Source organism: Rhinichthys klamathensis, unplaced genomic scaffold (assembly GCF_029890125.1).
Source record: "Rhinichthys klamathensis goyatoka isolate OS25496 unplaced genomic scaffold, OSU_Roscu_1.1 h1tg000115l_1, whole genome shotgun sequence".
In the NCBI taxonomy this organism is placed as follows: Eukaryota; Metazoa; Chordata; class Actinopteri; order Cypriniformes; family Leuciscidae; genus Rhinichthys; species Rhinichthys klamathensis.
In genome coordinates, this window is record NW_026606652.1 from 1,125,938 (window position 1) to 1,151,851 (window position 25,914).

The 25,914-nt window shown below is 36.2% G+C and overlaps 1 protein-coding gene across 3 annotated transcripts; it reads left to right on the plus strand.

Annotated features, from left to right (window-relative positions):
• Positions 1 to 109: 109 nt before the first annotated feature.
• Positions 110 to 25,620, plus strand: syt16 (synaptotagmin XVI). Of its 3 annotated transcripts, none has more exons than XM_056254902.1 (7): positions 110 to 176; positions 7,794 to 7,970; positions 14,367 to 14,579; positions 19,518 to 19,834; positions 20,640 to 21,080; positions 23,287 to 23,470; positions 24,745 to 25,620. In XM_056254902.1, exons 1-7 carry the CDS (start codon positions 164 to 166, stop codon positions 25,056 to 25,058), a joined length of 1,659 nt encoding a protein of 552 aa, XP_056110877.1. In that variant the 5' UTR covers positions 110 to 163; the 3' UTR covers positions 25,059 to 25,620. The 3 variants fall into 3 exon arrangements, with proteins under 3 accessions (XP_056110877.1, XP_056110876.1, XP_056110875.1); XM_056254901.1 differs by lacking the exon at positions 110 to 176 and adding an exon at positions 10,037 to 10,486 and having other exon boundaries at positions 7,835 to 7,970; XM_056254900.1 differs by lacking the exons at positions 110 to 176; positions 7,794 to 7,970 and adding exons at positions 8,951 to 9,112; positions 10,037 to 10,486.
• The last annotated feature ends 294 nt before the right edge of the window (positions 25,621 to 25,914 follow it).

The window sequence follows — 25,914 nt, forward strand, 5'->3', positions numbered from 1 at the left end:
TTCTCCGCCGTCGCCAACAGGTTTATTAGGGACAGACGGGGTGATACGTGCAGTCGGACCGGTTGTCTTCGTCAAACCTCTTTGATTCCCCGGAGCTTATACTTATGAAGATATTGATCGACAGGGCGGGTGATTGACGCCGCGGGATCAGTGCAACGCGACCATGGCATCAGATAGTAAGTATCGCGTGGCTTTAAACGATGTGAATTCTTTTCTAATCGAATATCGTCATACACAGTACATCAGTTTGTTTATTGAAGCTCATTGGCTGATTTTGCTGCAGCAGGGCTGAGCGATGAATTGCCCCAGCATCATTATCATCATTCATATCATATAGGGTTCATCTCCTCTTGACATTATAACAACTGACATGTCATTCAGACGATTAAACACGCGTGGATAATTTCATGCGATGTTTTATATAATCCATTTTCTGGCTTTTGCTTGTGCCGTTTCTTTCCTCATCTGCTTCTGCTTGTTTAATTTTAGCCTACGTAAATGGTTTAAATGTTGTTGTTTTTAGTCATTCTAGTTGTAAAGCACACATAATAATAGATGCTTAAAACATTTCTCTATTTTATTTGATTTATTTTTCATTTTTAAGAGGATTGCTTTTAACAAATCACTGTCCTCAATTCATTACTGTCATTACCATCACACCAATAATTTAGAAAACAATTTAGTTTTTCAATCAACTGTATGGCTTGAACTTTGAAGAAATAGAATACATTTTAAGATTTTTACTGATGTATGTTTATGAGGCGTTACTGAACCTGTCAGAATTTAAATTGAAGTAAAAATCTCCAATTGAAGAATCACATATTGGTGTGATATGGCATACAGTGCAGCCATCTTTCTATATTCATAAACGGTTTATTTTTGGCCTTGCTGAAAGGCCTTCATGCTCCAAATCAACTTTGTTTTAGATCTCCAAAGGGAAATGCAGGACCAAAGTACTAAATCATTAAAGGCATCTATAATGAAATGCAGCAGTTTATTTTGCAGAAGGGATGACCTCGGCCACACTTGGGGAATATTTCACAAGAGTATTCTGCTCACCAAACAAAAATTTCCATATCATTATAATGTTATTATAGCTTTTGGCTAGACAAGCGCACACGATAAATTAAATCCTCACTTGCATACATTCACACACAAAAGTCAACAACTACACTGTAAAAAATAATTTTTCAAAGTTATAAATAAAACTAAGATTACTGGAGTAACTTCATAATGTCGTGTTTAATTAAATGATTTACTTGCCGTTTCTTTGGAATTACTTGTGAAATTTTCAGTGTATATAATGAAGGTGGATTTTAACTGAAAGGTTTTCAGTAAAAGGGTATTATTTATAATCAGGTCAGGGCAGGTTGTCATGCATTGTACATTTTTGTGTTTTGTATGCTAATTTTATACAATTTATAAGTTTCATCTTCTATTGGTCAAAACAAGAATTTTTTTTGCTGTTTTCCAACTTTCAACATTTGGAGCTTATAATGAATTTAAATTCCGATATGTTTAAGAAGGTTGCTTTAAAAAAAAATGTTTTTTATAATATTTCGCCCCACATAGTGCTGAGAATATAGCCATTGTTTTCTTGGACAAATATTTGAAGACATAAATTACACTATTTCTGTGAAATGCCCCATTTATTTGGACAGTCAAAGAAAAATGGGTATAGATGACACAAATTTCACGATTTTGATTTGATTAATTTGGATAAATAATTAAATATCAGGTGCAGTACATGGTAGTGTACAGTACAGCAAATTGTCTCAAGCAAAAAAAACCCAGAATTATCTCAACTAATGCTGTAAACTACTACAGAAAGTCAATACATTACTGTAATATTGAAGGTTAAAATGAACTGATTTGTATACAAACACTTAAATTACACAAATCAATGTTTTTCACCTATCCCTAAGAAATTGTGTCTTTTCTTTTTTCTCATGAAAAATGTGTAATCACAAGCCTTTAGTTATCAGCTTTTAATTTGGCCTGCAAAACAAGTGCTGGTGTGTGAGGTTCATCCAACCCTCCTTTATGTATTGAGTGATTCATTCTCATTTACCCGTGTCTCGGTTCCCCTGAGTGTGTGACAGAGAGGTTTTATGATCTCAGGTGGTGTGTGTGTTTTGAAGGAGGAGACTGAAAAGCATTCATCTCAAAATGGCAAACATTCTGGTGGAGATAAATACTTTTAAGGTTTTTTTTATGTGTTTGAGTGTGATAACATTAGAAAGAAATCTTTAAAAAATACATTCTAGATGCCCCAGCATAAAATATCCTACACATATTCTGCAGTGACCTGGTGGATGAGTGAGAATTGTGACCTACTTTCTGCCCCATCTGTGATTCAGGCTCTGGAAGTTTTTAAAGGAACTTGTAGGCCTATTTGTAAATGCTTGTGAGTGAGCTTTGTGCCCCATTATGGGTACTACTTAATTATGGAATTGGTTTACAGATATGATTTTCTAGCTGGTGGAAAAATGGTCAGAATCTAATATTTTTGTTCTCAGTAAGCTATTTTTTGGGGGGGATTACGTTAGAATTCAGCAATTAGACTACCATTAAAACGTTTGGGTTGGAAAGGTTTTTCATTTTTTTTTTAAGTCTCACCAAGCTGCATTTATTTGATCAAAATAACAGAAAAAAAAGTTAAAATACAGTTATATTGTGAATCTTATTACAATATAAAATAACTGTTTTCTGTTTTAATATATTTTTAAAATGTAACATTCTTGTGATCATGGCAAAGTTGAGTTTTCAGCATCATTGCTTCAGTCTTCAGTGTCACATGATCAGAAATCTTTACAAAATTAAGGTTTCAAAACAGGATTTTCTCAGCGATGCCATAAAACTATTTTTGGTGACCCAAAGAAGCTTTCAGTGAACAGCTCTTAAAAGATCCATGTGTTTCTTAGTGTGAAGAATTTTGTTTTTGTTTTTCAAAAGATAATTTTTCTAGTTTAAAGAAACTTTTTATGAAATGGAAAGGTTACATGGATGTTGAAAATTCTTTATGAAACTATGTTTGCCAATAAAGAACCTTTGCTATATGCTGATAATATGCTTATTTGGTGCTCAAGAAATATTTCTTATTATTATGACAGTTTTTCAGGATTTTTTGTTAAATAGAAAGTTCATTGGAACAATTTATTTGAAACATTTTTGTAACATTTATTGTACATATATTTAATGTAATTTTTGCACTGAATAAAATTATGTGTATGTGTATATATATATATACACAGTGCAAACAAGTTTTATCATACAACATTCTGCTTTTCAAGTAAATGTATTAGTTTTACCGTGGAAAACGATACCAATTAAGAAATTTTCTTTTAAATATAGTGTCTATCTATATTTGTGTCTGTTTTCCTGTAAAACTAATGCATTTACTTGAAAAGCAGAATGTTGTATAATACTCAATATCTATCTACAAATATAGATAGATTAAGATACCAATTAAGATTTTTTTTTTAATAGTATCTATCTATATTTGTGTCTGTTTTCCTGTAAAACTAATACATATACTTTTAAAAGCAGAATGTTGTAAGATAAGACTTTATCCCCAGCATAAATTTAACAACATTTTGTAGGCTTCGTGTTTTTAAAAAGGAAAACAATTTGCCAATAAGGGTTAGATTAGTGACCTCTGGGTTTGAAATGTCACCATCAAGCAGGCTTGGCCTGCATGTGAACAAGTGTTGTGAGGCAAGTTTTTTCAGTATGTGTAAACTTTGTTTTACTCGGGGTAAACAAACCTTTAGGGGGATTTATATTTTTGGGTCTATAAGAAATAAAAACATGTTTAGAATAATGAGGAGAGATTTTGGGAGAGAACATTTTTCAACTGTCAGGAAGGGTGTTAGAGTCCGACAGGAAGTTTCCTGAAAAGATGGAGAGAGACAGCATCCTGTACCAATTAACTAAAGGCAAGCGCTTAATGTTAGCTTTCAAACTTTACTGCGTTTTGAACAAAGGCTTTGTCAAGCACAACATTCAAAAATGTTCTTTTTCTTCCATCTTATCAGAAATTAGATGTGGAATGTGTGTGCATTTTATTGTCTTTATCTAATTCTAAATCTATTAATTACAAATATAAATATATATTTTTTTAGCCTTTCAACATGTGGATTTTTATGAACTGTATCCTGTAACTGCTTAGAAGACTAAAACTGGTTACAGTTACAGTATGCAGTTCATAAAAATCGCCACTAGATGGAGATATTTTACTATTTTCAGGTATGACAAGAACTTTATGGCGATTTCACACTGTGAAAGAGTTTGTTTGTTTTTTTTAAATCCCATTTCTTGTATAATAATTATATTTAGAGCTCATATGAACTCGGTGCACCCAAGAACAGAAAATCCATGGCAACATGAAACCGTCTGTGTTTATGTGAACAAAGCCATGCTCAAATCACTCCTCACAGAATGCTTGAGCTGTTTCCAAGGAAACCATCCTGCTCATGCAGTACAGAGGTCCGTGTGGGTGTGTGTGATGTGAATGTGCTCACAAGGTCAGTGTGTTCTTGTTTGCACATGTAGAAGAGTGCAGAGAGCATGGTCAAGTGTTTGGAGATGAAATTCACAGCAGAATGCAGAAGCGCATGTAATCTCGCTTGAATCTGTTCACCCAAAAATAACAAGAATGAATTTATTCACCCTTATGTGGTTCCAAACCTGTATGACCGAATTTCTCCTGTAAAAACACGAAAGATGATGTTACGAAGAATCTTCATGCTGCTCTTTTCTATATAATGTTATTTTTCTTGTTTTTATGACGATGTTCCAATCTGCTTCTGTTTTTTTTTTTTCACACTCGTCTCTGTGTGAGTGGTTGTTGTGTTCTTTGCAGCGACAACTGACTTTAACCGGCTGGGGGTGTGTGTGTGTGTGTGTGTGTGTGTGTAGGTGCAGATTAGATGGATAAGTATAATAGATGGTTTAGTATAATAGTGTTCAGCTTCAACAAACACTCAGAGGAGAACCTGCCCTCTCTGACTCAGTGAAATATTCACTCCTATGCAACTTAATGGTCCATTTTACACTTGAAGTGTTCCCTTCAAAGCACCTTTGCCGAATTAGGCCATGGTTTCTCTCCTACAAGCAGAGATCAGTTCCCTGAAATACATTGAGCAATGACAAATGAAATCTATGATGTACAATGCTGAACAATTTGGACAGTGCTGTAATATTTTACGAGTCAGTCAGCTCTTCCATTTTCATAAAAATCTGGAAAAACAACAACTGAAGAATCAAAAGGTTTAAAGGTTTAAAGGTGCATGTTTCTCTTGATCATTTGTTTCGTTTAGAATGTGGTGGTAATGTAGGAGAGACCTGCCCTTTTGTTTGAAACTCATTTATTCTATGATTTTGCTAAGTGTAGTTGGGAAGGTTGATTTATATATTTTAGTTTTCTTTGTGATAGGTTATTTACATTGCTGTTTAATTGTATTAGATTGGTTTTGTTTGTTAATTTGGGCCTTGGGTCTCTCGGACAAAAAATACCATATTTAATTTTATTTTGTTTAACAAATTATTTATTGTTATTTCCTCTTGTTTGTGCCGTGGGTCCCTTTAACGAATCCTATTTTTTTGTTATTTCCTTCTGTGATTAAATTTATCGGTAACACTTTACAATAAGATTCATTAGTTAACATTAGTTAATGTATAAACTAACATGAACTAACAATGAGCAATACATTTACAGTATTTATTAATCTTTGTTAATGTTAGTTAATAAAAATAAAGCTGTTCATTGTTTGTTCATGTTAGTTCACAGTGCCTTAACTAATGTTAACAAATACAACCTTTGATTTTAAAGGGGTCATATAATGCCATTTTTGTACAAGCTAATATGATTCTTTAGGGTCTAAATTAAAAGTTTGTAATATACTTTAATTAAAAATTCTCATTAGTATTGTAAGAAAACACTTATTTTACCTGGTCAAAAACAGCTGTTTTCAGCACGCCGTTTCAGTGTATATGACTTTAAATGATAATGAGCTTTGCTGACTCCGCCTCTCTGTTCTGTGTGTACACCGTTTGTAACTCGATAACACAATAACCATAACGCGCTGTTCAGTATAAACGTGGGATTATGAATTATATTGAGAACGTCGTACATAGAAAACATGCCGTAATGTACCCTGAGTGTAAACCTTAGACGCATTCATTGTGAAGCGTGCAGCTAGCGATTTGCAAAGATTAATATAAATATTAATATAAAGTTTAATAAAACGTTACACTCACTTCAGTTGTTCTAGAGGTTCAGCAGGGACACGAATATCTGGTACCGATCCTTTTTTTATGAGCGGCTTCTTAGCAAAACCAGCTTTATACTGACCCTCGTTTATAAAGCAGTCTGGTGAGAAATGATTTGCGCAAACATGAAAGCATTGACGTTGCTCGTGGGGAATATTCCCTTCGAAAACAAACTCAGCCACTGCGTCTTCAGCGGTTCGGATTTAGGAACATTAAAATGACTGTGTTCGTTATTACACCCAATAACAGAACACCACAATCGCTTAGACGCCATTCTGCTCATAGACAGTGCTCCAGCATATCAACAATGACCGCGCCGGTCCGCGCAGACTATGATTGACAGCTGGCTCACGAGCGAGGGCGGGTCTGTGTTGAAACCCGGCTGTCAATTATCAATCGTGGGAGGGGCGTCCGTTTTATTGACGTCACAAAAACGAACGGCTCAATTTGAGGCAGGGGAAAACATATAAGGAGATTTAAACAAAACCACTGGATGGATTTGTATCATTTTATGATGTTTGTGCACAGGCACTGCCAACACACATTTCAGTACAATCAACTTGTAATAGTGCATGTACCATTATATGACCCCTTTAATAATGTATTAGTAAATGTTGAAATTAATATGAACTAAGATTAGTAAATGCTGAAGAAGTGTTGTTAATTCTTAGTTTATGTTAACTACAGTAGTTAACTAATGCACCTTATTGTAAAGTGTTACCAATGTATCTTCTAATTTATGGTGTCTTCCTTGGTCCTTTTGGTCTGACGGCCTGCTGGAAGCCTTTTCTTATATTTATTAGGTTTTACCCCTAATAAATAAAGGCCTCTGTGCTTTAAGACCACTTTGAAAATGTCTATATTTAATGTTATTTTATAATTTTATTTATCTTTAAATCAGTTTTATTAATAAGAATTTGAGGGGGGGGAATTATTTAACATGGCCGCAGTGGCACCAATTGGTTGTAACGTTTGGTGAACTTTAAAGATTCAGGAGAGTAGGAATCATTATTCATTATGAAAACAACCAAAAACACAAGGAGTAGAACTAGTGCTGTCAAATCGATTAATCGTGATTAATCACAATTAATTGCATCTAACACCGTAGACACACACACACACACACACACACATACATATAATATATATATATATAAATATAATATACACATTACACACACATATATTATGTAAACAAAAACCTTTATGTTAGATGCGATTAATCGATTTGACAGCACTAAGTAGAACATCTAGGAACAGCAGAAATAAGAATAAAAAGACACCAACAAACAGCCATGAAAGGAAAAGACCTCACAAAGAACACAGGAAACACTGGGGTATAAACAAGGGAACCAAGACAGGGATTATAACATTGGTACATCACGTCCCAAGAGGAAACAATTTATATATAAATAGCTAAATAAGAAAAGAAAAATTTAAAATGCATAAAGGTTTGGTTTAGGGGATATAAAATATAACTGTGATCAGTGTATCTGTGTGTGTCTCTACTCCCTCACCAGTCACTCCTGAGGCGGTGGGCTTCCTGTCAGCTGTGGGCATCTTTGTCGTCTTGCTGGCCATACTCTTCCTCTTCATCAATAAGAAGCTTTGTTTCGCTCGTGTTGGAGGTCTGCCCTGCCTCGAGCAGTACAGCCGGCGCAAACGAAGAGACCGTGCTGGGATTCACCAAGGACTGGGTGAGTAATATTGTTTAGACAAACTTTTTTGCGGATTCTATTTTGTAAAAGGTGACCTCAAACTCGCATGAAATTGCCATAGTCTTTTCTCCCCTGTCGTGAGTCGTGACACATATCTGAGTGAAATCCTCATCGTGGGATGGTTGTGGTTTGCTATTGGTTGACCTCATGTGAGTGACAGGTTGTCCCACCCTTGCGCCAGTTAACATGTCATCAGAGAAGAGAAGAGTCGCTGCCAGAGGGAGGGGAAGTTATTTTCATTAAAGATTATCAGGGCACATGATTTAAAAATAATAATAATCATGTTCACAGTTAAACTATTTTTAATAAATACTGCAATTTTAATTTCATGGTGACTTTAACAAAGTTTTATTGTTAAAATACTTTCTACTATCCCACATGAAAATAATAGTCTGTGGTGGGGATGTCTGTTTGATGACCAATGGCAGACAGGCATATTATCTGCATAATATATTCACTGAACCACGCACATCTCTGTGTGCTCTATGGGTTGTCCCTTTCTCCTGGAAAACATGTTATACATACAATTAAACTCTGCACCTTTTGGTCACACACACACGCACGCACACACACAAATGTTTGTTTAACTATATTAGTGAGGACATTGCATTGACTTCCATTGATTTTATATCAGGTTAATGATATTTTCTTTGGCCTAACCCAACCCCTGCCTTACCCCCAAACAAACCCATCACAGAAACATGTGCAAAACACTAGATTTAAATAAAAACAAGTTTTGGCCGAATTATAAGCCTGTTTAACTAGTGAGGACCAGTAAAATGTCCTCACTAGTCGGTTGTTATTTTTAAATATAAGTATATTATGGTTCCATTTGGCCCTCACAAACCTGTACACACACATTCACATGCGCGCACACACACACACACACACACACACACGTGTGTTGGAAGAAGTTCTTCCGTGTTATTTCAAAAGCAGCTCCCTTAGTAAATATTCAGTCAGTCTGTCGTGCGAGGTGTCCCGAGTCTAGATAAACGCAATGCGTTCAGGTGCCGCTGAACTGGTTTGACTGAAGGTTTGTTATAAGTAGAAAGTTGCTGAGGTGCAGGAACTCTAAATGAAATAATTGATTTTTTTTGTTTTTTGAGGAAGCCATTCTGGTAAGTGTTTGTACTTAGGATGCACGATATATATCTACCATATCAGTTATTGGCTCAAATTTGAGATTATATTGGTATTTTATTGTGCATGCTAGGTTTCCATTTATTTTATTTATTTTTTTATTACCTTTGCCATCATCTAACTCTCACTCAAAGCTAAATTGGTAACACTTTACAATAAGATTTAATTTGTTAACTACGTTAGTTAAAATGAACTCAAAATGAAAAATACTTCTAAAGCATTTGTTAAACTTAGTCAACGTTTATTTCAACATGTACTAATACATTATTTATTATAATAATATGTTGTATATCTGTTAATATTATTTAATAGACCTATTTAAAATAAATATTTGTATCTTAATTAACTAACATTAATAAAGATTAATAAATAATGTAACAAATGTATTGCTCATTGTAAGTTAATGCATTAAATAATGTTAAGTAATGAGACATTATTGTAATGTTTGTAATGTTTTATGTTTTTAAAAAAAACACTGTTAAATGCAATCTTTGGCAAATTTCAACATGAAAATAAATTTTTTAAACTGTACATTATAATGTTGTGATGCCTTAATTCACTTGTTGCATTTAAAAAGATTTTAGTTTTGTGTGTTTTATATTATTATTTACACCAAATAGTCTAAAGATAATTTTAAAATCACCCAATTGTTGGTTATTGGCCATTAAAAGAAAGTTTGGATTATTGGTTTCTTCCAGAATTTTAATGCCATTTAAAACCGTTTAAACAGTGTTATTTAAAAAGGTTTTCATCAGGTAGCTGAATGCAGTTAACTTTTAATGAAATTGTACATTTGATGTCTGTCTGCTGTGCATACGCAAATGGTGATTGTTAGTTGCACTATACAAGTAAACATGTTCTTAAAGTGAACATGTCTTGTATTGATTTTGTTTTTAAAACAGTAACAACATGAGGGAATTCACTGGAATTCATCTGAAAATAGGCCTACTTTTGAGCTGTTGTCGAAAGCGTTCAGATCATTGTGGAAAACACTTTGAAATCTGATGGAATGGCAGACATTCCTCCGGCAGGTATCCCAGCGTTCTCTTCATGGCTCGCTCAGATCTCAGACGCTCTCTCCAACGGCTTCCGCCGCCTCGGCCAAAACCAAGCTGTTGACTCTGAGGTCTCAGTGAGAGATGAGAGTTCAGAAGTGGAGCAGAACTTGAGGCTTGTTCATGGATCTGGAGTGGATGTGTCCTCCATGGATCCACAGGAAACGCTGGTGTTGCGAGGTCAGGGCGACAGGTTTAAATATGCCCCCTCTATGGAACGTCTGACTCCCATCAGCGAACAGACAGATGAGCTGGAGAGCAGGAGGAGTCTGCAGGCGTCACGCTGCTCTGATGCTGGTAAGATGTGGGTTAACAGGTGTTCGAGTGGATTGGTCCGTCTTCTTGGTCACTTTTTTGTGGAGTCTGCTGTCCGTTTTAGTTTAGACATCACTTGTGGTTCTGTTCTTGTCACAAATGGGTGACATGCTTACTGTATAAGTTGTTGTTACCACTGTCTTTGTTACCTCTTGATCATTTTAGTGTTATTTATTTATTTTTAAATTGTTTTACCTCCTTTCTACAGTAACTTTTGGCTTGCTCAATCCATTATTTTTAACATAAGAGCGGACGTGGCCATTTGTTACTTGAATGTTCAAGGCTCCAGGTATTTTAGCTGTACAAAACCAGTCCGTTATTATACTGCTTTATATTGCAAATTGGTATTTATCATATATTATTCAAGTGTATTATCGTAATCATAAAAACAGCGGTTTGTAGCACAAGTAGTTTTACTGTTTACTGCACTTTGTTATTTTTCTAGTTATTTACACTGAAAAAATGTTGCTGCCTTAAATTTTTAAGTACAATCAACTTGGATGGTTTAGTCATTGCAACTTAAATTACATTAAACTGACTTAAAATAATGGGTTGAATCTTGTATAACAAGTTGAAAACTGCTTAACTTATTTTGATAAGTTAAAGCAATGTAAAAACATATGTTGTCATAATTATTGATCACATATTTTTTTACAGTGTACTTCTAGTGGTAAAGTCACCATGAAATCAAAATGGACTTTTATTTTATGGATTATTATCAATGATTTATTAGTGCACATTATTTTTATATAGCGTATAAATAGCGTACTTCCACATTGCAAAATAAGTTGATTTTCTGTAAAGCTGCTTTTAAGTGTTCTTTCGTGAAACTGTTCTACACAAATATAATTGATCGGAAATCAGCCAGGGCTCCAGTTCTCTGTTATATATTATATAGCATATTTCGTAATATTTATTTTCATAATATCAGTTATGGGTTTAGCTTTAGCTTAAAGATATCTGTATTACTTTTATTTAGAGTCTTCAATACTGAATTGGTATTGTTTGCAAAATTTTCTGTGAAATTCTGTTCCTTAGAAAGACACTATATACACAGACACTCAATTTTACACAGACTTTACACTGTGTGTGTGTGTGTGTGTTCGTGTGTGCCTGCGTGAGCACATGTGTTTGATCTTTCTGGATATTTAATATAGTCAGTAAACTGAGAACGCCCTCTCAAAACAAACAGTCATTGTATTTACACATGAATACACTACACACATATCAAATACACATGCCATGTTCACTCCCTCACACACACACACACAAAATAGTTAATCATACATAGTCTAATCTATACAGAAACACCACTGGTTCATCTTGAACATTCTGAAAAATATCTTGTTTACATTTTGAAAAAAAGTTAACCAGTAAATGTAGGAAAGTCATTTCATTTGTCTTTAAGGGGTTGGATAGAAATATGTCAATGGGGCTGAGTTGGAAAGATTTGGAAGTTCCTAGGAATAAATAATTAAAGGCAAGATGTGGGCGTGTCTGTCACCTATCAATAAACGGGGACATTTGCAGTAGTTGCCATGTTATTTTTTATTTTTTTATTTTTTACAATCGCTAGGACACATTTCTCAATATTACGGTCACTTTTTCTTCAAACTGTTCTCCTAACTAACTATCGGCTCGGCACAGCAGTTAATTTCATATTCGAAATGCACTAAAACTAAAACTTCATACATGTCTCAAATCAACTCATTCTGCCATAACATTAGCAATGGTTTTACCCAACAAACTCACTTTGTCACTCATAAAAGAATGAGCTTAAAAACACAAACAACAGGCAGCAATATAAGTTTGTTTTTGTAAAAAAAAGAAAAGAATTAACTGCAGTATACTGTATGTTACATAGTCTATGTTTACATTACAGTACAAAATGATTGTATTAGATGGTAATACAATTGAAAGACTCCATCTGTGGTTTTCAGCTACATCTAATTGTTTTAATATTATTTAATCTTTTAGATTCATAATATATTTAAATTAGGTATTACTGTAGAAACTAGAAATGTAGCAAATTTCTGTCCTATTCAACTTTGTATTATATTAGGTTTTGAACTTAAGTTTAACAATTTTGAAAAGAGCATGTAAACATGTGCAAATTGGCCTGTATAGAGTTTAGGTGGTGTTTGTGTCTAAGTGAGAAATGCATTCATCTCATTTGAAAGATGTAGTCATTGAATGCATTTGTGCCAAAGCAATGTTAAATCATTTTCAGTTCATAGGCTGATGTTGTGCCGAGGAGTTTTGAAAAAGTGACCTAAGTGTTGAGAAATGTGTCCTAGGGATTGTAATAAACTGTAATGGAATACATCCAAGGAAAGATGGACAGTCTGATGCTAATGTAGATGAACTAGCAGCATCATATTCGTTTAAAAAAATCTGTACACATGGTTTTGCTTCACCAATATCCACTTTTAAATTGCAAACCGGACACCTTTTCTTCTTTTTGGAACAAATATTAAATGCTTTTAAATTCATATTTATTCTGTTCTTTGTTAATTCATATTTGTTCATAATAAATTAACTTTATTTAAAAATGTTACAAATTTATTTATTAACATTAATCACTGAAATGGAGCCGTTTAGTACATGTTTTACTGAATCAGAGGCATTTAGTTATAGATAAAAAGCCCGTCAGTTGAAATCTACAAGGACGTTTGTTTCGAAGGGCAGCAGTTATTTTTGAGCTCTTCTGTTTGGAACCACACAGATACAGAAGGTATAATTTATGTTGTACGGAATAAACATTAAGTAAAACACTTCAGTGTGAGGGGCCGGTTACCATGGCAACCTCCTATGCTGATCCTTGGCCTAAATTGATGTGTGTGTGTGAGTGTATGATGTGGTGAAATGCAGTGAAATGAATGGATGTGGAACTATAATGGGTAGTTAAGAGAAAAAAAGAGACACTAATTGGCCACTCTCGTGTGATTAGGTGCATATGGTAGACGTGCTTGTCTACACTCAATTCAATTTCAATTTTTTAATGGAGTAGAATAGAATGGAATAGAAAAATAGTTATTGTGGTCAAAGTTTCCTGTATCATTATAAAGTAAAGTTTTTTTTGTTTGTTTTTTTCTGAATTCGGTTTTCTTTTTTTAATGGTGCTTGCTAAGGCATTCATCACTACCATTGAAGAATGTCGGTAATCAGACAGTTGATGGACCCCGTTTGACTTCCATAGTATTTTTTTTGTCAATGTCAACGTCACCTTTATTTATATAGCACTATTAAAACAACACAAGTTGACCAATGTGCTTTACATCATCACCGAAAAGTTAAAAAAAAAATACTACAATAGTAATAGAATAAAACAAATTTAAATAATTTAAATAAAATATTCCATCAAAAGGATGAATAGGCCATGGCAAACAAATATCTCTTAAGTTGTACTTTAAAAACATGTACAGAGTCAGCATCCCTAACATAACTGGTAAGCTATTCCAAAGTCTTGGCGCTACTACTGCAAAAGCACGATCCCCTTTCTGGCTTAACTTGGTCCTTGCAATTTTCAGCAACTTTTGAGTTGATGATCTCAAAGTTCTTCCTGACTGATACTCCAGTAACAGAGCCAATGTATTAAAGTCAATGGGGTCCATCAACTGTTTGGTTACCGACATTCTTCAAAATATCTTCCTTTGCATTCAGCAGAAGAAAGAAACTTCCCTCGCCCGGCCCTAGAATCCACCTAGTATAGAACACCCAACCACATTATGGCTGCAAATTCTGCCTGTTGCTAAACTGAAAGGTCATACGTTTTCTCTGCATTGATCTTTGTCAAATTTTTTGTCTCTTTTTTCTTTCTTTGTTTGTTCTTCTGTCCCCGTCCATGTTTGTGTGTTTGCAGTGAATAGTTACGGCGATGACGATGAGATTTCCAGTTTATCAGACAGCGATGATGAGTTAGCAAAGCAGTTTGAGATCTCCGTTTCCCGCTCACAAAGCTTCCGTTCAGGGGTCACGGAGCTCAACACCCAGAGCGCACCAGGGCCACATCACAAATTTAAACGTCTGTTGTCTGACCAGGAAGAAGGAAGCACAGAGCTGTCTGACTGTGAAGGTACGTACCTATACATTCTCCTGTTTGCTCATAAATTTATATCTAAATAATATAGCCACAAGCAGCAATCACTGGGGTCCAAGCAATAATGGCCCATGTGGATGATTAGCGATCTAATTGAAATGTATAATATAATCCATTTGGTCCATCTTGAATCTTCACTGAAAGTTAGGGTTTGATCATAATACACTATATTGCCAAAAGTATTGGGACACCCCTCCAAATAATTGAATTCAGGTGTTCCAATCACTTCCATGGCCACAGTTGTATAAAATCAAGCACCTAGAATGACTGCCTCTACAAACATTTGTGAAAGAATGGGTCGCTCTCAGGAGCTCAGTGAATTCAAGCGTGGTACTAGGATAGGTTGCCACCTGTGCAATAAGTCCATTCGTAAAATTTCCTCACAACTAAATATGCCACGGGCGACTGTTTGTGGTATTATAACAAAGTGGAAGCAATTGGAAACAACAGCAACTCAGCCGCGCACAGTGTGAAGAAGTCGCCAACTTTCTGCAGAGTCAAATGCTACAGACCTCCAAAATTCGTGTGGCCTTCAGATTAGCTCAAGAACAGCGTAGAGAGCTTCATGGAAAGGGGTTCCATGGCCGAGCCGCTGCATCCAAGCCTTACATCCCCAAGTGCAATGCAAAGAGTCAGATGCAGTGGTGTAAAGCACACCGCCACTGCACTCTAGAGCAGTTGAGATGTGTTCTCTGGAGTGACGAATCACGCTTCTCTGTCTGGCAATCCGGTGGACGAGTCTGGGTTTGGCGGTTGCCAGGAGAACGGTTCTTGCCTGACTGCATTGTGCCAAGTGTAAAGTTTGGTGGAGGGGGGATTATGGTGTGGGGTTGTTTTTCTGGGGTTGGGCTTGGCCCCTTAGTTCCAGTGAAAGTAAATCTTAATGCTTCAGCACACCAAGACATTTTGGACAATTTTATACTCCCAACTTTGTGGGAACAGTTTGGGGATGGCCCCTTCCTGTTTCAACATGACTGCGCACCAGTGCACAAAGCAAGGTCCATAAAGACATGGATGGGCGAGTTTGGTGTGGAGGAACTTGAGTACTGAGTCTGACCTCAACCCGATAGAACACCTTTGGGATGAATTAGAGTCAGTGCCAACATCAGTGTCTGACCTCACAAATGGACTTCTAGAAGAATGGAAGAATTCCCATAAACACACTCCTAAACCTTGTGGAAAGCCTTCCCAGAAGAGTTGAAGCTGTTATAGCTGAAAAGTGTCTGCCAACTACATATTAAACCCTACGGATTAAGAATGGGATGTCATTAAAGTTCATGTGCATGTAAAGGCAGACGTCCCAAACATTTGGCAATACAGTGTATGTGTGGACTCATATTCAACGTTTAAAATTAGCATGTCATAGGATGTCACAGGACAATTTCAAAGAAACGAGAAGATACCATTTGCTGCTAAAACCCTTTATGTTTATTTATATGTTTGCCTGCCTCCTAACCTTATGCTTTAACCTAAGTGTTTGTTTTATTATTCATATCACAACAATAAATGTCTTTATAGAAATGTTATAATATATTATCGTGAAAAAGACATCATTTTGAAAGGGCAGCATTAAATTGTACTGACAGTGTACCAATGACTACGTTTACATGCAGCCAATAACCCGTTCAAAATCGGGATAGCAATAACCCGGTCGCGCACGGCCATGTAAACACCGGCAAAAACCCAAATATGCTCATATCCCGGATTTAAAAAAACGGGATATGATACCTGGGGTACCCCTTTTTTAACCCGAATTTTTGGTGATGTAAACGCGCATCGGCATATCCCCATAGTGATTTGTGTTCTGCGCATGTTCTATTCGCAAGGAATCTTGGTCTTTTGAGTAGAGGAACTTCTCAGCGCATACAAAAACCCGCGTGCAGTATACCGGAAGTAAACATGGCGAGACGCAGCACAGCATACTAAACGTAGTGATTGTTAGGCAAATTAACTAGATCAATGCATATTCAAATGGATGGAAACTGATAGAAAAAGATTAGGCTTAAAATATTCCTTATCCTGTGCAACATTAATATCACAGCCTTCATCTTTCCGTTGAAACTTGGCTGATAGTTTAGAATTTGCTGTTAGCTTCCCAAGCATCATAAATTCATAAAAGCATGTTTGCTCAGAATGACTTGTTCTCCACATGTACAACGTTTTGATAAGTTTGATAGTTATAATGGGTCATATCAGACACATGTAAAAAAAAAAAGTGTATCTCCTAAACTGTTTAACAACTATTTTTAATTCCATAGCTGTGATCCAAAATGCAAACTGCCTTTTTATAGCGCCACCTAGTGTCGGACGTGTGTTTGTCTGTGCACCTGAGTAGTGGCAGAGATACACATTCATGTGGTCGAATGTGTTCAAACAGCCACAAAAGACCGTCTTCTCTCCGTCTACTGATCTGATGCGTGAACATCAGCACATAAGCACATAACAAAATGATTAAAACTTGAACTAAAATACAAACGAAAACTGAAAATATAAAAATAAAAGCTAATTCAAAATATTAATAAATAATACTAAATAATACTAAAGTAACACAAGAAATTCAGTTATTTCAAAAGCATTTAAAAAAAATTGATTGATTGTGAAAAAAAAGTTGTAATTTACTAGCTACTTAAATACTAGCTTTTTTTAAATCGGACCGTGGCTCATATTCATCTGCAGAAGTTTTAAAGCATAAAACAATCCTTTGAAATTGTCAGTAAAAATCTAATTAATTAACTTTATAGTAATCCAGTATTGTTAACTAATATTAAAACTATTAAAATATTTTTTTTAATTTTGAAATGTATTGGCAACAAAATGACTAAAGCTAAGACTGCAATAAAAATTAATAAAATCGATAAAACATTACAAAAGCACATAACAAAATGATTAAAACTTGAACTAAAATACAAATGAAAACTGAAAATATAAAAATAAACGCTAATTCAAAATATTAATAAATAATACTAAATAATACTAAAGTAACACTGTGGTAAACCAAAATAATTTTTTCCAATTGAACAGATGTATAGTGTCACTGTGCTGTGGAATAAAGCTAACCTATGTTTCAGAAGGTCGTACTAAACCCAAACGCCTCTTATAGATATTTATAAATGTGACTCTTGTCACATCACTGTTAATCTCCCTAATGCTCAGTCAACATCTCTAATCTCTGACTGACTGTACGTTATAATGTGACATATCACAACTAAAACAGCTTCCATCCGGCTGTTTGTGTCTATTGAATTCTTGCTGTATGGAGCTTTATTTCTCCGAATGGTCATCACAGAATCAGTTGCTATGGAAAAGCGTCTTTCCGGTTGGCATGGTAACATGGCGACTGGATCTGTCTGCAGTTAATTGTTCGCTGGTGTGGAGTAGAACAGTTTGTACCCTGAAACAGATTCCATTCAGTGAAATTCACAGAGTCACGTAGGACAAGCACTTAAAGCCGTAAATTACTATCATTATCATCTGCTCTGGGGAGTCTGATTGGTCAAATGAGCTTGTCCTGCAATTATGATGACTGTCAGAGTGTCAATAAAATTTCATTTGCTAAACGTTCAGGGGTGTGTGTGTGTGTGTGTGTGTGTGTGTGTGTGTGTGACGGAGCTGTTAATTGTGTCATTAGCTCTCTATCAAAAGTCTACTGCTAAATTGTTACTGCCAAATATAGCCCTCCATTTATTGGACTCCCCCAGTGGAATTAAAATGTACAAATGAGGTCTCATCCATATCTCAGTTGTTTAGCAGACAGGAATGAGATTAAATGGAGACTTTTGCTTCTTAAAATTTTCTCCTGACTTCATAAATGTGTCTCCTTTGGAGTTTCAGCAAAGGTCTCAAAGAGTCACAGAGTCTGCAATCAAAAGTCTTGCATTAATTTAAATAATTACATTTTAAGTTATCCTACGACTAAATTATCTGCACTACCTACATTTTTTGTATTTCTATTTATGACAAGGAATTTAAGGGGAAACATCTGAGGTTTAACAATACAATTTTCGGTAACACTTTGTCACAGTCAGGGTTATGTTCTGTTTCGTTCAGTTTCTGTTTGGCTGTTTTCCTTTGACCCAGTTTTCCCATGTTTCATTGATTCATCCTATTCGCCCGTCCCTCGTTATCTCGTTAGCTCCTTTGTTTGCCCTTGTACGTAAGCCCTCAGTTCCTGTCAGTTCTTTGTCCTAGATTGTTTAGACTCCCATGTTTAACATCAGTGTGGATGTGGTTGTGTGGTTTATTATCAGATTAAAAGATTCTTATAAAGCATTGAGCAATAGTGATTCATATTAATTGCAACATTTACTAATACATTATTCATGTTAATATTATTTAATGGACCCGAGCTTATATGAACTAACAATGAACAGTTGTATTTTTTATTGATTATTGTTAACGAAGATTAATAAATACTGTAGCATATGTATTGCTCATTTTTAGATAATGTTAGTTAAAGGGATAGTTCACCCAAAAAGATAAATGTTGTCATCATTTACTCACCCTCATGTCGTTCCAAACCTCTATGTGTTTCTTTCTCTGTTGAACACAAAAGAAGATATTTTTTGAAGAATGTTAGTAGTAGCCATTGACTTCCATAATCCATAGTATAGAGAAAAGAACTATGGCAGTCAATAGCTACCAGGTTTGTATGGAAGCTTGTTTCCGCCAGGGAAGAAATAAATGTTAGAATTGTCTGTTTTATTTTTTATTCTGTGGCAGAAACAAGCATCCATAGATTTGGAACAACATGAGGGTGAGTAAATGAAGACAACATTTATATTTTTGGGTGAACTTTCCCTTTAATGCGTTCACTAACTGTAACTAATGGGACCTTATTATAAAGTGTTAGCCGACACCACATTAGTTTAGGCATATGAGATAATTATGTCTCGTTCTTTCTCCCTCTCCATGTAGAAGCTGAGAGAAACAGTGTGCAGAGTTTTCAAGATCCCCTCTCATCCAGGCGACGCTTTGGGTCTGAGCCGAGAGACCCCTTATCACAGAGCCCTCTTCCTGAGGCCCGAACCCCCACAGACCCCCTCTCTCTGATGGCGGAGCAGATTTCTGTGGGCTCCCAGGACACAGGGGACGGTCTGGAGGATCTACCCAGGTATGAGGGCAGTCGCCCGGGCAGCATGGGGCGGCAAACCCCACAAAGGAGCCTGGCGGTTGACAACCATGGCTATGACAACAGTGGGGCTACGGATAGTTTCCCTACATGGAGCCCTGAGGTGTGTGTACTTATACTTTTTATACTTCCTACATACACTGCCGGTCAGTACAATGTTGTTGTTTTTTAAGTAATTAATACTTTTATTCAGCAAGGATCCATTAAATTGATCAAAAGAGACATTTGTATTTGTTTCAAAGATTTCTATTTTAAATAAATACTATTTATCAATATGTTTCTATATGTTTTCAACATTGATAATAATAATAAATGTTTCTTGTGCATCAAATCAGCATATTAGAATGATTTCTGAAGGATCATGTGACACTGATGATGCTGAAAATTCAGCTTTACCCTCACTGGAATAAATTACATTACGGAATTGAATATATTAAAAAAGAAAAAGAAAAGTTATAAATTGTAATAATGTTTCACAATATTATGTTTTTTTACTGTATTTTTTATCAAATAAATGTAGCCTTGGAGAGCATGAGACTTCTTAAAAAAAAAAAAAATCTTACCAGCCCCAAACTTTTAAACATTTGATTTATACATAATTTAATGCCTATGTTTTAACTTTTCCATTTATGATTAGATCCTCTAAATCTCTCTCCACAGAGATCTTCACAGTTATGAGAACTAAATTCTAATGAATATTCATGAGTCGTCTGCTCTATAGCTCTCATAGCCATTGCTAATGGAAACACCTCGTGTTCATGACATGCATTAGGTTTTCACAGTAAAATCTTTCTCATTTAGTTAAGAGAGGTGTAAGAGAGCGGGAGGTTGTGTATGATGTGTGTGTTTAGATCTGTTTGTTTATATATGCATTGAGTATGTTTGTGTGTTTTTCCACTCTCTAACAGCATGAACAATCTCCGTCCCACCCTTTGAGCTCTTCTCCTCGTGGACACATCTCAATATGTGGTGACCTCAAAATTGCCCTCGACTACCGGGCTGAGACCCACAGACTCCTGGTCACCGTGATATTGGCCCAAGGCATTCCAGACAAGGCTCGGAGTGGCATGGACTCCTGGCAGGTGCACGTGGTGCTGTTACCTGGGAAACGGCAGAGGCACAAGACGGCCGTGCAGAAAGGCTCCTTGCCCAGGTTCGAGGAGACTTTCCGGTTTTCGCATCTAGAGCCAGGGGATTTGGGCTCCTCTGCGCTGCGGTTCCGCCTGTACGCGCTGGGGAAGATGAACAGGGAGAGGATGATGGGAGAGGCCATGTACAGACTGAGCAGGCTGCAACACACAGGCAGGTTCGAGATCACGCTGCTGCTGGAGCCACGCTGTAATCTCAAGGTGTGTAAATTGCTATGATAATACTCTCTTTCTTTTCTTTTTTTAAACTGGTGTGGTTGGGCCAGTTTAGTTTAAGTGTTTTTTATTTATTTTTCTGCCCCACCACAAATTTATATGTATTATTTTATTATTATTTTATGTATGTTTTATATGTGCCACAGATCGTATTTGTATTTTTTTAAATATATATTTATATGAAATGTTAGGTCAACCGTACAAAAAAAAATCTATCTATCTATCTATCTATCTATCTATTGTCCGTCAGTCAGTCCATCAATCCGTCAATCAATCCGTCAATCCATCAGTCAATCCATCAATCCGTTAATCTGTCCATCCGTCAATCCATCAGTCAATCCATCAATCCGTTAATCTGTCCATCCGTCAATCCATCAATCCGTTAATCTGTCCATCCGTCAATCCATCAGTCAATCCATCAATCCGTTAATCTGTCCATCAATCCATCAGTCCATCAATCCGTCAATCCATCAGTCAATCCATCAATCCGTTAATCTGTCCATCAGTCCATCAATCCGTTAATCTGTCCATCAATCCATCCATCCATACATACATACATAGTAAATAAATTCATCCAACTAGATTACATTATGTTGGTGCATACAAAATGTATAGTTGCTTTGGTACATTTCTCAAACCACATTTGCAACATTTAGTACATTTGCAAACCAGTAGGTACATTTCTTAAACCAATTCATGCAAATAGCACCACACAATGGATTACCTGCAAAAGCCTGTAACTAAAAAATCATTAGTTCATCTCTCAAAAGTCTTTATCAATATCAGTGCCATCAGAATGACAAGTCATTGTGTCATTGTTCACGAACAAGATAGTCAAAATGCTTAGTCATGTTGTCAATATAACAGTGTAATCTGACAGTATTTCCTGACGTAAACTATGGCCACATTAATTGTAATTTGTAAATATATATATATATAATAATAATAATTATTATTATTATTATTATTCTATTATTATTTTAATTTTATTTTTTTTAGATGGCTGCAACACATTCCATAAAAGTTGTGACAGGCAAAATAAAAGTGAAAAGATTACTGAATAACCCATTTAAACTGTCCACAATAAGCAGGTGGACTGGTAATAGGTGAGAGTATTGTGATTGGGTATAAAAGGAGCATCTCAGTCTTTGCAAGCAAAGAAGGGTCCTGGCTCATCACATTGTGCCAAATTTCAGGAGAGAATTTTCAAACAAATCAAGATTGCAAAGTATTTATATTTCAAGAAGAAAGCTATACAACAATTTTATGTAAAGATGCCACCGAGTTCTCTGGCCCTGAACTCATCTCAGATTATCCAAAAAAACACAGTGGAAATGTATGTTTCCACATTTCCACATTTCATCTTGTTTTGGGGGAAAACAGACATTGAGTTCTCAGTCCCAAAGATGAAAGGGACCATCCAGACTTTCATTAGCAGCCGGTGCAAAATCAAACATCTGTCATGGTATGGGGTTCATCAGTGCAAACGGCATGGGTGACTTTTTCATACGTGTGAAGGTACCATGGATGTGGAGGCGGATGTTGGGATTGTACAGAGATATATACTGCCATCAAGATGACATCTTTCCTGGGAAGCAAGACAATGCCAGGCCTCGTTCTGCACTTACTACAACAGTGTGGTTTCATAGACACTCTACACCTGCAGTCCAGATCTGTCTCTAATTGTAAATGTACGTCCCATCATGAAAAGAAGAATCGGACAACGACGACCACAGACTGTCTTGCATTTGGTGAGATTGGGCAAAAATTCCACTTGCAAAACTGCAACATATAGTATCCTGAACTCCCACATGATTAAAAAGTGTAATTAAAAGGAAAGGTGATGTGAGACCGTGCTAAACATGCCTCTGTCCCAACTTTTTTGGAGTGTGTCAAAATACAATTAACATGGTCTGTGAAAAACATTGAAAATCTTTTCTTTGTACTTTTGTCAGTTAAATAAAGGTTAAAGAGAATGAACAAATCACAGATACTTGATTTTATTGCATTTTACCAAATGTCCTAACTTTTCCTGAAATGGGGTTGTACATTAGGAGCCAAAAGTGTCCAGAGAGGATATTTGCACAATTTTACAGTGTCTTCAAGTGTTGGAAAAACTATGTTTAACTACACTATAGAAATACGAACGAATTAGGTCACATTTGGCATCTCTCCATCTCCCTCCCCGCAGACAATAGACTCCCAGGCGTCTTTCAGCGCACAGAGTGACAGTGCTTCCTCCAGTCAGTCTGTGTCTCATGGTGGAAATCCAGAACTACTGCTGGGTTTATCGTATAACGCCACCACAGGACGCCTGTCTGTGGAGATCATTAAAGGCAGCCACTTCCGAAACTTCGCACTCAACAGACCTCCAGGTAAACACACCATCCCACTCACACTAACAGGCTCAGAAACACATTCACAGGCATCATTAAACCATCAGGAGTGACTCTTGGGCAAATAACCTTTTGTAAAGCCGTCTGATATTGATTCAGAGTAAATGTACTGCAATAAATCCTTTCTAAACGAACGAGCTGCTAGAACACACATTTGTACATGCACATTTTGAATGCGTCATCCTCACACGTTGTGGGTCAAACATCAGGCTTTTAGAGTTCATGCTGTTTGTATGAATCTTAATCTATTACAGTCACATCTCGCAATGATGCTCCTGGGTGAATGGTTACATGACATTTAATCGATCACAGAGCCCCAGATCTTTTCAAATACCTCTCGCATCAAGTCGATGAGTTACCACTGGAGAAAACCACACAAACATACACAGACAGACACATACAGTTCTCTGTTATCATGCTGAGTCACAGTTTTGTGTTAGTGATCATCCTAAAGGCCCATTCACACCACACAGACAAACGCCAACAAACAAGTTGGCAGTTGGATTTAAAATTGTATGAAAAATAACTGTCATGTTCACACTGGCCCAACAGACAGCAACAAACACTGATTGAACACGGTCAGTCACTTGAAAACAAGCGCCGACAGGGGTAACCCACTGATCTGAGAAAACACAACCCAAAAGTGTTTATTGGTGTTTGTCTGTGCGGTGTGAATTGGCCTTAAGCCAAGTTTCAAAATAAAACAATATTTGTTACTGTACCAACCTATTCTACAATTCAAAACATTTTTTATGTCTGTTAAGAAGTCTCTTATCTTTACCTAACCCGAATTTATTTGATCAAAAATACAATAAAAAACAGTAATATTGTGAAATATTATTAAAATTACAAAACAAACTTTTATATTTGAATATTAAAATGTATTTCTGTGATGGCTAAGCTGAATTTTCAGCAGCCATTACTCCAGTCTTCAGTGTCACATGATCCCAGTGTTGGGGAAAGGTACTTTTAAAAGTAATGCATTACAATATTGCGTTACTCCCTTACTATACTAGGGAGTGAGTAAATGCATGGTCACATTTAGTCTAGACACTGCGCACACAACATGTGTTATTTTAAATGTCCAAAATAACACAATTTACAGATCATTGCTATCTAATAACAAAAATTTCAATCATTGGGGCTCAAAACTGTTTAGATGGAATAAATCACACAAAGGTTGATGTAGAAATGAATTTTTTTAAAAACATATTCATTCAGTAGAGATTTAGTGACCTGTCTTTCTCTTTCAGATACGTTTGGTAAGCTCACTTTGTTGAACTCTATGGGACAGGAGATATCCCGCTGTAAGACATCCATCCGTCGCAGTCAGCCGAATCCGGTCTTCAAGGAGACGTTTGTCTTCCAGGTGGCTCTGTTCCAACTGTCCGACGTCACATTAATGGTCTCCATTTACAATCGGCGGAATATGAAACGCAAGGAGATGATTGGCTGGGTGGCTCTGGGCCAGAACAGCAGCGGTGAGGAGGAACTTCTTCACTGGCAGGACATGAAGGAGAGCGGAAACCAACAGGTCTGCCGCTGGCATACACTACTGGATGCTTAGAGGAGAGAGATAGAAATGCAATCACTCTCATTTCAGCTGGAAATTCCTTTGGGAAGGAGGAGACAGCCAAGGCCAAAAATACCCACAAAAAACGGGAATGAACAAGCAGCGTTTAATAGTATCAAACAAAGATAAGGCATGTACTTCTGAAAATCTTGGAAGCACAAAGAAACACCCACGCAACACCACTCTTCTTCTCCCTGAGAGCACTTTATACAGCTTTTTATCTGGTAACCAGGAAATGACATCACGGCGTTATATACAGACTACTCTCTTTAACCCCAACAGCAACCAATCAAAACGCATTATTGCCCGAGCCACAGGGATTGCCACCTAGTGATTTAATGAATGGAGGATTGATTTGAAATGATTAAATGCCTTTCTTCAGATGATTTTAAGCCTCAAGTTCAGACCCACACCAGAACACAGCTGGTGGTTATTGGTGAGGTTTTGAAAGCCCAAATGAGTGGAAAACTGCACTTTCATTCATGCTCTCCAACTGATGACACTGAAGCTGTTTCTTTTTATTACATTTTACATTTTTTATTACATTTTACATAAAAATCTGGACAGTGTTATGATGAAAGTTAGAATACTTTTATATTGCTGTTAAAACGGTTATGCAGAATAAGCAATATCACCAAATGACTTAACTATGCTTAAAGCATAGTTCACCCAAAAATTAAATTTCTGTCATTATTTATTCACCCTCATGATGTTCCAAACTTTATACCATTCTTCTGTGGAACACAAAAGTTGAATTTTTTTACTCTTTTCAGTAATGGAAGTGAATGAGGACTGGTGCGGTCAGGCTTCAAAAAGACTAATTTAATTTCTTTGAAAAATTTGATATCCG

What these genes read in the sequence shown, in the direction of transcription:
- syt16 (XM_056254901.1), top strand. Translation starts at nt 10,144, where the DNA reads ATGGCAGACATTCCTCCGGCAGGTATCCCAGCGTTCTCTTCATGGCTC. An exon ending in AGAGCTGTCTGACTGTGAAG is followed by an intron (nt 14,580 to 19,517) that starts GTACGTACCTAT and finishes CTCTCCATGTAG; the next exon opens with AAGCTGAGAGAAACAGTGTG. An exon ending in CGCACTCAACAGACCTCCAG is followed by an intron (nt 23,471 to 24,744) that starts GTAAACACACCA and finishes TTTCTCTTTCAG; the next exon opens with ATACGTTTGGTAAGCTCACT.